The following is a 16,837-nucleotide window of genomic DNA, read 5'->3' on the forward strand; positions in this document are numbered from 1 at the left end:
ATAAGAGTTGAAATTTGTCAGATATTTGGCCGCCATCTTGGATAGCTACGTGAGCACCGTTGATATCGATAAACTAAAATTTACCAAGTGCAGGGTTTGATGGTTTTATGAGAAAAATTGCGAGAATGCAAATTATTAAAGGTTGGGGCAGAGAAAATATTTTATTATAGTTCATTAATTTTTTTTAAGGGCAAAAATCAAACATTAATTTTTTAAGGCAAAAAAAAAAAAAAAAAAAAAAAAAAAAAAAAAAAAAAAAAAAAAGATTACGACCAGACACGTCTTAAGAAACGAAAAGCAGTGAGGAATCAAAAAAAATCAAACATCGTTCTTGATGATTTTCTTTTTCAAGGTGGGCGAGATAGGTTCGTGCAAAACTGGAGAAATAAAATGGAAGAATTTCAGTCGCAAAAATTAAAACTTATTCATAAAAAGGTGAAATTAAAATTTGAAAATAGGAATATATTTTTATATAAATATCAGATACTGGACAATTTCAAATTTCTTTCCATTTTTTTTTTTTTTTTTTTTTTTGTAATATTTCTCTTATCAATACAAAGGAAAATGTCGGGTTTTACAAAGGTCGCCCAGGTTCGTTAAAAATCTTGTTATTGTGCAGAATAGCGAACCAAAAAATTTAATGGAAATTCCACCCGTTTAACCCTATCAATTCAAAGCGCAGAAAGAAACGCCATCAGACTACGTTTAAGACAGCGTTCTAAACGAACAAATCTATCAAATTCGTGCACATGTACAAACGTTACCTTTTTATGCAGTGTTTGTATCTTTGCACAATACGTGCATTAAATGCACATGTTTTACACAAATTTGCATTAAATACACATTCATCTAAGATGTTTTACACAAAGCTGAAAGATTTAGAATTGGTAGCTTAGTCTTTTATATATTTTAAATGAGATTTGTTTTTCAGAATACTTATACCTTTAAAGTGTTATAACCGTCTAGCTATACAAGACCAGGACACTCTTGTAGATCAAGGACGCTGTCGTTCGCTACCTCGTTCCTTTTCAGAAGTCCCATATCTATCATTTTTTCCAAGATCCCCGTAATTAAAGCCACCTTGGTTTCAAAGGCCTCCTTCTCCAGGCTGTCTGAATCCACGTCAATAATTATTGGAGTTCCTTCTGAATCGGTCAAGATCCCAGCATATTCATCCAGCAATTCCGAAACGGTCAGTTCCGTAGTAGTCGGCTCTGTAACGGTCGGTTCCGTAGTAGTCGGCTCTGTAATGGTCGGTTCCGTAGTAGTCGGCTCTGTAATGGTCGGTTCCGTAGTAGTCGGCTCTGTAATGGTCGGTTCCGTAGTAGTCGGCTCTGTAACGGTCGGTTCCGTAGTAGTCGGCTCTGTAACGGTCGGTTCCGTAGTAGTCGGCTCTGTAACGGTCGGTTCCGTAGTAGTCGGCTCTGTAACGGTCGGTTCCGTAGTAGTCGGCTCTGTAACGGTCGGTTCCGTAGTAGTCGGCTCTGTAACGGTCGGTTCCGTAGTAGTCGGCTCTGTAACGGTCGGTTCCGTAGTAGTCGGCCCTGTAACGGTCGGTTCCGTAGTAGTCGGCTCTGTAACGGTCGGTTCCGTAGCGTTGACAACTAAGTTTCCAGAGCCACTATCACCGGAACCATCGTTAGCTTCATCGGATCCATCATCGGCATCTCCCTTCGGAAAAACTCTTTTCACAGAGAGAGTCGTTGGACCAAGATGGAAGTTTTCGATTAAGATACACTTATCCGCGGAGTCATAATCCTTAAAAGTGACAAAGCAGTTCGGCTTTCTTTTCCCAGTATCCCGATCCGTGATCATATTAATATATTCGACGATTCCATAACGCGAGAAAACTTCATAGATATCATTTTTGCTCGTATTTTCCTTCAAGCCACGGACAAATATTTGTCTGCTTGCTGTGGTTTCCCTGATACTCCCATGGGGATTAGCTCTTCTTGTGTATACCCTCTTGCCGTCAATTATGTGCGGCCTGTTGGATTGAGCAGCTTCTAATTGTTCAGAACTCTGATATGTGATGAATCCGGATGCGCATAAGTCTGTGCTTTGATTATCTATTAACTCACAATCGACTACTTGGCCCCATTTTTCAAAATAGCTACGGAGACCTTCTTCTGTGGTCATAGAATTCAAGTCATCAACGAATAACCGGCGGAATATACTACAGTCCTCCGGATAAGCTCTCTTCGCTTCGATAGTCTTAGAACCAAGCTGAAAGTACTGGGTGATGATGCATTTATCTACGGCGTCGTGATCATCGAAAATGATTGAGCAGTACGGCGTCTCTCTGCCAGTGACTATATCTCTAATCATATTAATATCTTTGATGTTTCCGTACTTGGAGAAAATGTTGCGAATATCATCCTCGGGAGTATTTTCGTCCAATTTACCGACGATTATTTCTTTAAAAGCCCTCGTCTCTTCATTACTATTAATGGGGATGGCTCTCCGTGCGTATATCTCGGTTTTACCAATAAAGTGGGGTCGGCGTGATAGGGCTTTGTTCACTTGTTTAGCAGTCTTGTAAATGACAAGTCCAAGGTTAAAATTAGGTTCTATCACTTCACAATATTCGATAGAGCCCCACCGCTTAAAGAATTTGCGAAGTTTTCCTTTTGTTATTTCTTCATTCAATCCACCTATAAATAATCGTCGGAACTTCACTTGGTTGTAGTACGATTTTGGTAAACCTTTAAGGTCACGGTTGGGGGCGACCTTTTTCTTGGATCTTTTTTTGACCATCCTGTTCAACGTACTTTTTTTTTTTTTTTTTTTTGCGTAATACACAAGTTGTTTATAGGCGTTCCCCCACTTTCGAACTAATGGTTATATGGGACTTTTTTTTCTTTTCTTTTCTTCCTTTTTTTTTCTTTTTTTTTTCCCTTTTTTCCTTCTTTTTTTTTCCTTTTTTCCTTTTTTTTCCTTTCTTTCCTTTTTTTCCTTTCTTTCCTTTCTTTCCTTTTCTTTTTTTCCTTTTTTCCTTTTCTTTTTTTCCTTTTCTTTTTTCCTTTTCTTTTTTCCTTTTCTTTTTTTCCTTTTCTTTTTTCCTTTTCTTTTTTTCCTTTTCTTTTTTCCTTTTCTTTTTTTCCTTTTCTTTTTTCCTTTTCTTTTTTTCCTTTTCTTTTTTTCCTTTTCTTTTTTCCTTTTCTTTTTTCCTTTTCTTTTTTTCCTTTTCTTTTTTCCTTTTCTTTTTTTCCTTTTCTTTTTTTCCTTTTCTTTTTTCCTTTTCTTTTTTCCTTTTCTTTTTTCCTTTTCTTTTTTTCCTATTTTTTCCTTTTTTTTTTTTTTTTTTTTTTTTTTTTTTTTTTTAAATATATATAGGTCACTTCTAGGCACATTAATATTTTCCTTTTCACAGAAGTAGAAATACACCCGAAGAGAAAAATAGACCGGACCTTATATAAACACCATCATAAGTTTTCTTGCTATTTAATTTCGGCACTTCTAAATAATTTAAGTCAAACTGTTATTCTTTAATCCTAAACTAATCCTCGCCATTGTTTCGTTCGGTACAAATTCTGTAGAAGCACATTAATTTTTAGCCACGAAAAATAGATCCTATTTTCGAGTTATAATTTTGTAATTAACTTGGTAAATAAATAAATAAAAAAAAATGGCTCCAATCTTTGTAGCTTTTTATGTTTCAAATCGCAACATGTCGATTGTGGTAAAGATTAGGCACTGAAATTCAGTTCCGGTCACTGGTTCGCAGCTGATGGAGAGAGTGTTACCCATTATAATTCAGATAAGAAAACAAAAACGTTTTTAATTGAATTTTAACGGTGCCTTTTGTTTATGAAATTGTTAGATGAAAGTATAGAATAGTTAACAACTCTCTGCCACAAACCCGACAGGCAGCTAAATCTCACCCCCACACAGTAGAGATCCCTAAATGTAAAAGATCTTTCTACTCCAGTAGTTTCTTCCCCAGAATCGCTAGACTGGAATTCTATTCCAGGTCCCAGCTTCCCTAACTGTACTGACATGCAGAAGTTCAAGTGTAACGTAAACCGACATCTTGCTGCTCAAATTCCAACATAGTGCCCCTGTAGTTGCTGCCCCTGATAGTAGCCCCCTATACCAAAGTGGCAATGTGCTTTGTTTGGGATGAAAATGTAATTAAAAAAATTTTAAAAAAACAACATTATGGATGGCTTTCTAATTAAAAGCGTTATTATTTCAGCACAGTTTGTAAATTGCACCTGTATTGTTTTTTGTTTGTTTTTTGTTTTTGTTTTTTTTGGTTTTTTTTTTCACAAATACGCAAATAGATCGGAAATGTATTCTTTATTTTACAAATTGTACATTTATTTACACAGTTTATAATGAATTATTGAATCTCTGTCTCTATTTCTACTTTCCTTATAGGTTCCGAAACGGTTGAGCCTATCTTTTGCAAATTTCACACAAAGCTAATTTATATGTGTCTGGCAGTGTTCTTAGATATGTTTTGTACATGTATTCATCCGATAAGTTCCAACAACCAATGAAAATAAAAGTATGGCAGGGTGAAACAATTATTGATTCTCATTCAATGCCAGACAATCTCGGGTCTTCCTTCTAGATTTTAGTAAAAAATATTGAAATCTGATTGGTTGTTTCGAACCATTTAAGTAAGAAAACCAGTTAAATAATTAATTAGCTATGGGAACGTTAGTCTCTCTCTCTCTCTCTCTCTCTCTCTCTCTCTCTCTCTCTCTCTCTCTCGTCTTGTTGTTACACTTGGCATGGTGCATCTGCTACTAGTCTCACGTTTCTGGACAAGGTTCAAAAGAGAGTCGCTAACCTGATAGGTCCTGCACTGTCATCAACGCATCAACCTCTGTCCCATCGACGAAATGTTGCATCCCTCTGCCTGTTGTACAAGTATTTTAATGGTGAATGCTCCGACGAACTACAAGCCCTTGTACCCCTTCGACGTAAATACACTCGACAAACAGCAAAATCCCACCCCTACACAGTAGAGATCCCTAGATGTAAGAGAGCCTTCTACTCTAATATTTTCTTCCCCAGAACTGCTAAACTTTGGAACTCCCTTCGGAGTTTCTGCTTTCCCAACTGTACTGACATATAGAAGTTCAAGTGTAGTGTGAACGGACATCTTTCTGCTCAACTCCCTACATAGTATCCCTGCAACTTATATCCCTGATAGTAGTCCCCTATATCAAAGTGGCACTATATATTGTTTGGGGTGAAAATAGAATTAAAAAAAAAAAAACTCTGTGAACCTTGCTTGCGTTCTTGCATCTTCTCTTCGACGATTGGAGGATTCCATCTTTTAGAAAACGGGATGACAGGTTAATTTATATATTGTGTGTGTGTGCGCGCTCGCGCGTGAGAGAGTGAGAGTGAGAGACCTGGTAGATGGCCGATCGGTAACAACGTGGGGATGGAATTTCTATTCCAAAACGAACACACCAGGTTTAGCATGTACAAATTAATTTTTTGTTGATAACATCAAATGGAAGTCACACCTGACGAGTTGATGAGAGGAAAATGTCTATGAAAACATAAAATCATGGAATTGTCATTCCATTAACGAAACGGCTGTAATGAAGAGATCCAAGATCCAAGATGAACAACAACAATATATATATATATATATATATATATATATATATATATATATATATATATATATATTTGATCTCACTACTGTATATAGGTTCAATATAATAATCGATAGGGAATTGTCTCTATAATAATAAATACGTAATCTGTATGATTTATAATATCATATTCAAGCCTATCTTACGACCGTGCAACGCTGGGCGGCCTGCTAGTTATTTATATATTTATAAAATAATATTTAACCTTATTTATCTTTTTATTTATAACTAATTTTTATTTGTTTGCTTTTTTAAATTTCATTACTGCGGTTCTGTTAAGATGATTCTGAGTTTAAATTTTACTATTAAGGGGAGATAACATTGTTCATAGTTCAAGGGCCATAACTGTGGTAGCAGTTATTTTTAGATCACTCACATATGCACGGGTCCTGGATATGACCTTAAACTATATCCGATGGTGAGGCCCCAGCTTGCGAGTTTTGGGGAGTGTGGAGCCACCCTTTAATTGCCATTGCTCCCAGGTACACTTTGAATCGGAGTGGTAGTACCTATTAAGGTTCCAATTATGGGTTAAATAGAAACCGACTTGAAAAAAAAAAGTATTCTATTAAAAAAAATGTTTTCAAAATAACTGGATTCGGCATTAAGTAACCTGAAAAGGGTTGATATGCCGTAAAACAAAAACGACCAACCAACCACATATGCACGACCATTAATGCACATACATACATACAGTGACGTCCACCCCAAATAAAAATAAGTCCGCACTTGTAATTATTTCAAAACCGCAAATTTAAGCTAAATTGAATGTAACTGTTTAAGCAGCCTATACCTGATTTGATTCGCCTGTTATTTCTCTATGATTTTACCTGTTCATATGTGACTTTTAATTGAAGTATCCTAGTGTTCACGTCAATTAAAAAAAGTAAACTTCAAATTGAGAAGGCAAAAAGAAATTCCGTACAATGGAAAACTTAAATGCAACATAAATACAACAGGAACAACACAATGAACTAGTTATTAAAGATAACGTCCCAAAACACGAGTCTGCATGAGAATCGAAGAACGTTAAACCGTCTAAAGAATAATTTTATGAATTTATATTTCATAACTAAAAGTTTGAAATTGAACGACTTCACATGTAATCAAATTTCAAATTTTTAATTTCAGTCAAATTCCATTTTTAACTTTTGTAACTGAAAAAAAAAATGATCTTTTTTTTTTCTTGCTTGTCTTATACGACTTCTTTCCAGACCAGGTTCCACTCGAACTTTAGTTCGGTTTTAAGAAAAAATAAATAAATAAACGAAGTCCTTAATCAAAGACTGTTCATAATCTTCATTTTTAGCTTTAAGGAAATATTTTTATTTTTACCTATTCACGTTAAGCACTGCATTTGGTAAATTTTATCAATATCAACGGTGTTAACGTAGTTATCCAAAATGGCGGCCAAAACTAACAAATTTTTTTATTTTTAACAAATTTCAACTGATCGCATTAAACGAAGTACAAGAAATCGATCTGCGTAAATAAAGACGTTTGTACTTAATAGTTTTTACTGTTCTTCGAAGTGATTATTTTTCTGTTGGGTGAACAGCATCCTTAATCCTCATTGTTCCGATTGTAGAGCGAACAATTCTTAATGAAATGATCGTCAACGTCTAACTTCAAACAACGGAATGTAATTTTTAATTTTGATTAAAAGTAAAAAAATTATTCGAAAGCATTTTTTTCTATAAGTCTGAAATGCAGATGTCGCGGTTTCCAGCAAAGAAACCCGTTCAAAACGTAAAAACCACAACCGGTGGCCTTTTTAGCAAGAACTTCGACGTGAATAATTATCCCGTGGAACTCTGAGTAGTGCAATTCCCGCTAGAATAATATTCACAACTTTCCCAACTTCAATTTGATATGACATGAATATAAACCTCAAACAGATGACTCCCTACAGCACTTTAAAGACACAAAAACGAACACAAATCATGAACGAAAAACGACGACCAGCGCTGCTAAAGTCACGGTGTCTACAAGTGCGTCCGCCGGACGAGTATAAATACAGCGGTTTTATCAACAAGCGGCTAGATCGCCGCACAGCGAGGTTGGGCCCGTCAGCAGACTCAACTCAGGAGCAGGAGCAATGTCCACACAGAACCCAGTAACAGCAGCAACCACTCGCTGTCGACGTGCTCGATTCCCAGCAGTCAAAACTTCTCAAGCCAGCACGCGTTTCCCGTAGCCACTAGCGACGACCTCGTAGCCGTGCCAGTTCAAACACCAGCTGGATTCCAACCCTCATCCTGAGACCTCCTACCACCATTCAGTTTCTTTACGAAAAATAAACCTGAACGGATCTATATTCGTTCACGACGGTACCCACTGCGTATGTCATCTCTTCTTTGCCATTATCGTTTTTCTTTTTCTTGCCCTTTTCTAGGCGTGATTGCCACCGACATTCGGCGCCGCAACACAAGCATTAAAGATAAGAAAGTTACAATTCATTTTTAAATAAAATTGAAAAAAAAATGTTTATTCAAGTATTCTACATTTAGTGTCCCCCCCCCCCCTTCCTGTTTGAAATCAATTTGAGAATTTTCAGTCTTTATTTGTGTCACTATAGGACTGAGCTGCATTTTCCAAATACAACCTGGTGAAAATTGGCGCGAATGCTTTAAATATCGACTCTCGATTTGACAAAAGATCATAACTCCTATTGTACCAAACGCGGCATATTACCATTTGCAACGTAAGGGGTAACTAATTAGGATCCTGTCAAACTAGTAATCGGGAAGCTGATCTGCGAGATGTCTTTCCACATTATATTAAAACTTTTGCAAATTAGTATAGTCAGGGAATCCGGAAACGGGGATGAGTATTCCAAAGTCTAGCAGTCCGAGAGAAGAAACTAAAAGTAGGCTGGCCGGCATCTAAGGACCTCAGTGGTCAAAAGATGGGATTTTGCTGGTTAGTCAGGGGGGGGGATATTTACGTCGAGGGGACACAATTACTAAAAATTAATCGGAGCACATTCCATTGACTTACTCATCAAACAAGCACAGGGATACGACAGAGGTTAGAGCTTGGCCGGTAGTGTGGGACTGGAGAGAACCCTGTATAAGATGAAGACTAGTGGTAGATGCCACAGTTCAGATGTGAACAATACCCCATGTATGGTCAAATTGTGGTTTTATAAAAGAGAAAAATATAAGATTCTCTGTAGCTGGAATAATTTTCTAGCAGAATAGAGGGAGCCCATCTTTATTTTCAGCAGCCTTTGCAATATTCTCAATGTATTTGTTACAATTGATGTTGCTTGTGAATGTTAGGCCGATGGAATTTTGAAAAATGACCTCTCAGGTAGCGTGAGATTTGTTATGGCAATCTGTGGTTGAGATGATCTTCCCTGTCTTTATTAAAGGAAAGAAGGTTAGTCTTAGCATTATTCGTGTTGCTTGTGGTTTCATTCCACTACAAACTGAAAATTTTCTAAAGCTTCTGCCATTGCATTGGATATATGTACATTCGTTTCCCCACATGCCTGTAGAGCTTGCAGTCATCAGTAGATAACCCATCTCGGACACAATTTTATCAGGGTGGTTATTTATGAATATGAAGGATAATAAAGATCCAAAGATAAACTTTGCAAGAATATTTAATTTCGCATGTATATATAATCAATATGGCTATGACAACAGCATATTCTTTTCATTATTTTGACTCTCGGATGTGTATCCGTTGATATCTTATATGCTTTTATATAGAGTAATGTGATTTTCGGTTGATTAACTGTGTCTATGTTGGATATATACTTGAGAGTCAAAACGATCATAAGAATATTCTCTTGTCATAGCACTAATAATCAAACAGTGTCCTTCCCGCTTTGTGCGGTTTTTCTTTTAGGCTATAAGGACTGCTTTAAAATTAGCGAACACCATTAAAAACAATCGATCGCAATTATTTGGTTGAAAAAATGACCTGCATGAAAAGTACGAAATAAATTTTAAAACAAAACTTAGTTCGAAACTTTGGAAGGTCCTTTTTTCTGTTTCTTTTTAGTTTGTGGGGTGGTCTGATTTAGGAGATAGATTTTTGGAGAGTCTGTTTTAGAGAATTTTTTTTAGTGGAAATAAATAATATTAAAATCTGACAAAAAAGTTAGATGACAAACACAAACAAAATAACTAATTCAAAAGCATAAATTCACGAAAACTGCTTTGTTTAAAATGGTAGTTTTCATAGATATGAAAACGTAGAATGTTTAATAGTTTGTGTCCATGGAGAACAGGTGGATTCACTAGTTAAGATATCGAAAAATATTGAGTCTATAGTTTAAGGGCCATGAATTATCCACGGGTTTGAAATTTCGTAATGAAAACGATTACACTCAGTTATACAAATCACATTTGATTTAAAGATTTTAAATTTTAAAACAGCCCGCCATCTTCTTTTTTTTTTTTTTGTACGCGCGCAAAAACAAACATGGCGACCAGTGAAAACCATCTAGAATACATTAGATAATAAAGGTCTTACTATGATAAACACTAATTGTTGGTGACAGTTTTAAATGTGATATTCGGTCATAACAGACCCGAATTCCTCCATATATCAACTTTTTAAAAGGTAAATCAATAGCATTTTGACCGGAAACGCAAGGAAAGTAATTATCTCCCGGAGAGCACAAGTCGGGATTGAAGAGTTCTTTTCAGCGCAGATTTTCTATTATGCTTACAATAAAACCCTGGGATACAGTGTCCCCAGGATACAGTTTTCTTTTCCGGCTTTGATGTGAAATACGATGTTTTTCCGGACCCTGGTTATGGTATTTTCACTGCCTTACGGTGTTATTTATCATCTTATTTTAGTATATATATATATATATATATATATATATATATATATATATATATTTACATAGGCATCACCACTTATCAAGGCCCAGAGGCCATTCGAGGATAAGGCTTAAAGAGTGTACAGTAGTCGATTGGACAATATGGTAGTCAGTAGTAATGGAAATTCGGTGAATTTGTTAACTTAAGTTGAACGGCTCACCAAGAACTTGTTTACGTTGGACTTGAAGACAACCATATTGTAGTCAGCTGGAAAGCAGGAAAACGAAACAGAGTTCCACAGGCGTGCAGTTCTAAGAAAGAAGCTTTGTTCATGGAATCTACGTTTAGGTTTAGGCACAGATAAAGAGTGGGGGAATTATTGATAGTGTTTCCAGCTAGACGAGTGTTTCTTGTGAAAGTTTGGCGATGGGAGACCATAGATTGGAGATCAGTCGAGCACTTGCCATGAAAATAACGATAAAGCAGAGACAAACTCGCAACATCTTTTCTGTTAGAAAGAGGTTGCAGGGAAGAAAAAATAGGCTTCGAGGCTACGAAGGCAGGATAATTATATAATGTACTGCATTTTGTTACTAATTTTTAATGCCGTATTCCGGGGTTCTACTGTATTTGGAGGTAATCTTTAAAAAAAAAAAAAAAAAAAAAAAAAAAAAAATACAATCCGAAATTAATTTGCATATTTTTTTAAACCTTGTCTAATAAATTTATATTTTGTGCGTTGACTTATATTCTGTTATCTGCAGTTATATAAAAGGAAATTTGAGTGTAGAAATTCGTTTCTTACGGATTCCGAAACGGCTGGGCCGATGTTTATGAAATTTCTCACACATGTACTTTATGTATCTGGCAATGTTCTAAGATATGTTTTGTATCGGAATGTTTTCTGTAAATATCGATAATCAAACAAGTCTCATGAAAGGAACAGGCGATTTTGACTAAAGTTAAAAACTTATACAGCCTAACATCACAAGTGCACTTGAGAAATATTACCAAATAAGCAGTAAAGCCTGGCATATAAAACAAATAGCGGGTTTTTGCTATAACAGGGGCGCGTTAGAAATGAGTATTTCTGTTTAAAGCGCAATTGAACAATTATACCCGATTTTTTCATTTTAAACTTAAACTGAAGCCATTATCACAGCACAAGCAGAAAAGCCAGGCGTATAAGATCAACAGTAGGTTCTTTGATATGACAAGGCGCGTTGAAGATTAATGTTTCGGTTTAGAGCAGAATCGGAGCATGATACTTGACATTTGTATTTCCAACTTTAATTCAAGTCATTATATATAAAAAATAATTTCATGAAAGCAGATTCTCTACAGTGCAATGTCACTGCGGAGAGGCATGTGAAGCTTTCTCTCGGTGCACTGCGATGGGTCCTCAACGGAAGTAGGCAATTAATCGATTTGATGGAGAGGGGAAAAAATGGCCGATTTCACCGATTTAGATGAAAATAAAAAAAAATATGGGAGTGTGAAACATTAGTTGATCATCATTCAGTCCCGGGTAACGTTGTTTTCACGTGAGAGTGCTGACCAAGATTTCCATAAAGAATGAATGGTTTCATTAAATTTGTCACCGATCGTGCGAGATTTCCGACGCACAAAAAATTATTTTCGAAAAACACTTATCGTCTGCCAATAATGACTGAAAATTAAAAACAATTAACTTTTTATAAATGCAATTTTTTTTTTTTTCAGGAAAACTTGCACTTTTTTTAAAAAGAAATTTGGCAGTAAACATTCCTTTTTGAAAACGGAATTTTTATTATAAAAAGAACAGATGAATGCTTTACATGAACACTGTAAATAGTTATGTGAAAGTAGAGAAAAGTTTGATTCTTTTTTTCAAGAGAATGTACAAATTATTTTTTTTAACAGATGTTCAGAAAATAAACAGAAAAATACTTCCATCATTAATTATGCAAGAAAATAAATAAAGTGTTGATTTAGTGTTTCAACATTATGTCTATAAATTACGATAATACTTGCCGAGTATGCGCTGTTTTACGGTTGTTGTAAAAATGGAACGGAAACTTAAATTTCGCTTTGTTTAATCTTTCTTAATTTTTTAATTGTGCCCCCCAAACGAATACAATCAAAACAGTAACATTCAACAATTGTACTTTATGTACATAAAACACAAAATATTTATATATAAAAAAGTTAATAACGAAAGGGAAATAATTCCATTTTTAAACGAAAAAGTCAGTTTGGTATATCTTTTTGTTATTTTTTACATAAGTCCAGCTTACCATTCAGATTCGAAATGTCGACATTTATAGATTGTTGGGTACGTTTACAACGAATAAACACTCCAATCTAGTAGATGTATCAGAATTTTTGTCGGAATTTTTGACACCCCTAGCACGAAACTGCGAATAAAATATAAAAAACTCGTAATTTCTCTTTTAAAAGTGGGTTGTTTATTTTCTTTGTGGATTATACTTCCAAAATAAACTATTACAGTTGTTTTAAAAGTAATAGAAATGTTGGGTTTTTTTTTAAACAGTAATGAATTTTATGAACTCAATATTTTTCAATTTTTAAACTTTAAAAATCTATGAAAATTTTTCTATTGATACTATTTTTACGATATTTTTAGGGTCAATGTGAAATTTTATGCTCTTTCCAATAAACCGAATATAATATTTTAGACAAACGTTTTTTTTTTATTCAGGCACCCACCCCATTTTCAAGTGTCTATTAAAAAGTAAATAATTAATTTACTCACCAAAATTTTATATATCACAAATTAAAGAGAAAAAGTCAATAAGTAATATATTCAAATTTAAAACAAAAATGTAGTGTTTTTTAGAATTTTACCTGTAAAGTTCGAAGTTTAGAACCGTTTTTTAAACCACGTTGTTTGTTTTTTCTTTTGTTTTTTTTTTTTGTGAAACCTTTAAACCTTGGTCCTTGCTCCTTTAATTGAAAAAAATTAGGGCTTGAATTATATTTTTCGAGTAGTTATAAGCTTGGAAAGACAGGGGGTCGAATAATTCACGTCTTCCATTTTGAAATGTCTATTAAAAAGTAAATAATTTACTCACCAAAGTGTTAAATATCACAAATTGAAGAGAAAAGGTCAATAAATAATATATTCAAATTTAAAACAAAAAAGTAGTGTTTTTTAGAAATTTACCTGTAAAGTCCGAAGTTTAAAACCTTTTTTTTTTTAAACACGTTGTTTGTTTTTTTTTATATTTTTTAATGAAACCTTGGTCCTTGCTCCTTTAACTGAAAAGAAAATTAGGGCTTGAGTGACATTTTTCGAGGAGTTATAAGCTTTGAAATACGGGTTGGAATTATTCACTATTTTTCACGAAATTTCTGACACACCTACCAATCTACCCATGTTAAGAACGGCTTTCGGAATAGACACCCCTAACCTTGCCAGCATACCCGAAAAGCTCTAAAAGTTGACGTGTCGAATGTGAACGATGAGTTGGACGTAATGTAAAAATGTACCGAATTTAAAAGGGAATGAAATTCAAATTTCCGTTCCATTTTTACAACAACCGTAAAGCAGAGCATTCTATGCAAATTTTACATAACTTACTGTATTAATGCTATTTTTTTTAAGCAAAAAAAAAATATTTAGGTTTGGCTATAAATTCCTACACTCATTTCACCCTAAATAATTTAGGTGACTGAAATAGGAATCTAATTGAATCTTTAATTTCCTGAATAGTATGCGATAATTCATTTTTCTTCGAGTTATAGCGAATTCATTAATACGAACTTTAGGGGCTTTTTTCGTAATGTTACTGTGAAAATTATTTTTTTATTGTTACAAATTACGATGCTTTATTTATATAAAAAGAGCAAAAATAAATTCTTGCATTTTTTATTTACTACTGAAAACCATAACTTTAGTAAAGGTATTTTAGTTTAAACAAAATAAAACATTTTCACTAAGAGTTAAGTAGAAATAATTAGTTCATTATATTCTGCGATCATTATTTGATAAATACTGTAATTTTCATTAAAATTCGTTAATTTCCTGATTTTTGGTGAATTTTTAAGTAAAGGGAGGGGTCAAAATGTGTATACACTTTGAGCGTCGGCATTCATTTTGTCTATACCTACCATTTTTCGATGAATATTTGATATGAAAGCGACCACGTGTGGTTAATTTAAATTAAATTTCAATCACATGGTTACATTATCAATAATCATGTGATTAAACCCATTGAAAATTTGCCGATATTGTAAACACATTCTGTTTACATTAAGTCTGTAGTGTTTTTTAGTGATGCACTGATGCAGTGTTCGCAACTGAGATTTAAAAAAAAACCGCGAGATCAGGAGAAAGATATGTCCAGAAAATCGCTAGATATTTAACTTTTATCATCTGAAATTTTCAAAAATCGCTAATTTCCTCCCCCCCCCCCAACTCCATATTTTAACTTCCTACCATAAAAAATTATAAATATAGTATATTCAATATATAAAATGTTCCGTGTTTTCTCACTATATGTTTCTGGGATTATATTGAAGCGGTTAGCTCCCCAGAAGGCTTACATATTTTATCAGCTAGTTGTACCTGTTTTTTCAGAGAGGGTATTTTTTTTTTGCAGGAAACAAATCATAAACTCAAACTTTTTATAATAAAAGTTAAATTGAAATATACTGCAAATTAAACATCACAATAATGGTGCAACATATTTTGAAATTAGAAAAATAAAAAAAATAAAAAAAATTGTTTTAGCATGTTAAAAGTATTTAGGTTCTACTGTATAAGTTTTTTTTTGTTGTTGTTGTTTCTTGCTTTTTACAATTTTCGACTAAATACTTCTAAATTACGCAGGGTTGCTTAGATCGTATTTTAAACTAAACTTCGGAGGTTGGAATGCCCTCCCAACTAAAATGTACTTGGAAAAATCGATTTTATAGCGAGATTTAAGACTGGTTAGCCGAAAAAAGGTGGAAAACAAAACAAATAATCAATAAATAATTTTTACCAAAGGCAATAAATGCTACTTATTTTTACTTACATGAATGAGTTTATTTTATGTTTTAAAGTATTTTCAAGCGCTTTTCTTTATTTTTTAATCTAAAATTGCGGGTGTGTAGGTGCGAAATATCTCCAGATTTTCTAGAATTCCCCGCTAGATAGTAAACGAAATCTCCAGATCTAGCAGGAAAACCGCTAAATTGTAACCACTGGTCACGTGACAGGAAGCGGTAATAAATAATTGTCCCTAAATAAAAATGGCATATCGGTACAAAGAAAACCACCTATTTATCATAGAAAAATTAAGTATAATGTTATAATTAAAAAGAAATATATAAAAACACACATGGATATAGTAAACATATTATACCAAAACGTGGAAGCCATCCGTCCAGTGGTTTTTTAGACTATTAATTGCGAACGAACCAAGAGTTACATTTATATATATATATATATATATATATATATATATATATATATATATATATATATATATATATATATACATATAAATGTATATATACATATATATGCATATATATATACATATATATACATATATATACATCTATACACATATATATATAGAGAGAAAATAAAAAAGGAACAAACCGTATTATGTGTTCACCAACGTTTCGTCTTTATTTCGAGACTTCCTATATATCCTATATATATATACACACCCACACACACATATATACATATGTATATATATATATGTACATATATATATATGTACATATATATATGTATATATATATGTATATATATATACATATATATATATATGTACATATATATATACATATGTATATATGTATGTGTGTGGGTGTATATATATATATATATGCACCAACACACACACATATATACATATATACATATATATATATATACATATATATATATGTACATATATATATATACATATGTATATATGTGTGTGTGTGGGTGTATATATATATATATATATATATACACCCACACAAACACATATATACATATGTATATATGTACATATATATATATGTATGTACATATATATATATATGTATATATGTATATATATACATATATACACACACATATATACACACACATATATATAGAAATATACACACAAATATGTATACACACACGTACATATATATACACACACATAAGTATACATACACACACACACATATATATATACACAAGCATATATATAGACATATATATACATACACAAACATATATATACATACACACATATATATACATACACACATATACATATATACACATATACATATACACACATATATACACATATATATACACATATATATACATATTATATATATACACACATATATACACACATATATATACACAAATACATATACACACATATGTATACTTATATGTACATATATATACATATATATACACATATATACACA

At 33.2% G+C, this 16,837-nt stretch overlaps 1 protein-coding gene across 1 annotated transcript; it reads right to left on the reverse strand.

The window, feature by feature from the left end:
• Positions 1-243: 243 nt before the first annotated feature.
• LOC145256309 (uncharacterized) lies at positions 244-2,818 on the reverse strand. Its single transcript, XM_080115038.1, has one exon. The coding sequence runs from the start codon at positions 2,755-2,757 to the stop codon at positions 967-969; it is 1,791 nt and encodes a 596-aa protein (XP_079971164.1). The 5' UTR covers positions 2,758-2,818; the 3' UTR covers positions 244-966.
• Between the last annotated feature and the right edge of the window lie 14,019 nt (positions 2,819-16,837).

Source organism: Euprymna scolopes, chromosome 32, assembly GCF_053919585.1.
Source record: "Euprymna scolopes isolate OS-2025 chromosome 32, ASM5391958v1, whole genome shotgun sequence".
Classification (NCBI taxonomy): domain Eukaryota; kingdom Metazoa; phylum Mollusca; class Cephalopoda; order Sepiida; family Sepiolidae; genus Euprymna; species Euprymna scolopes.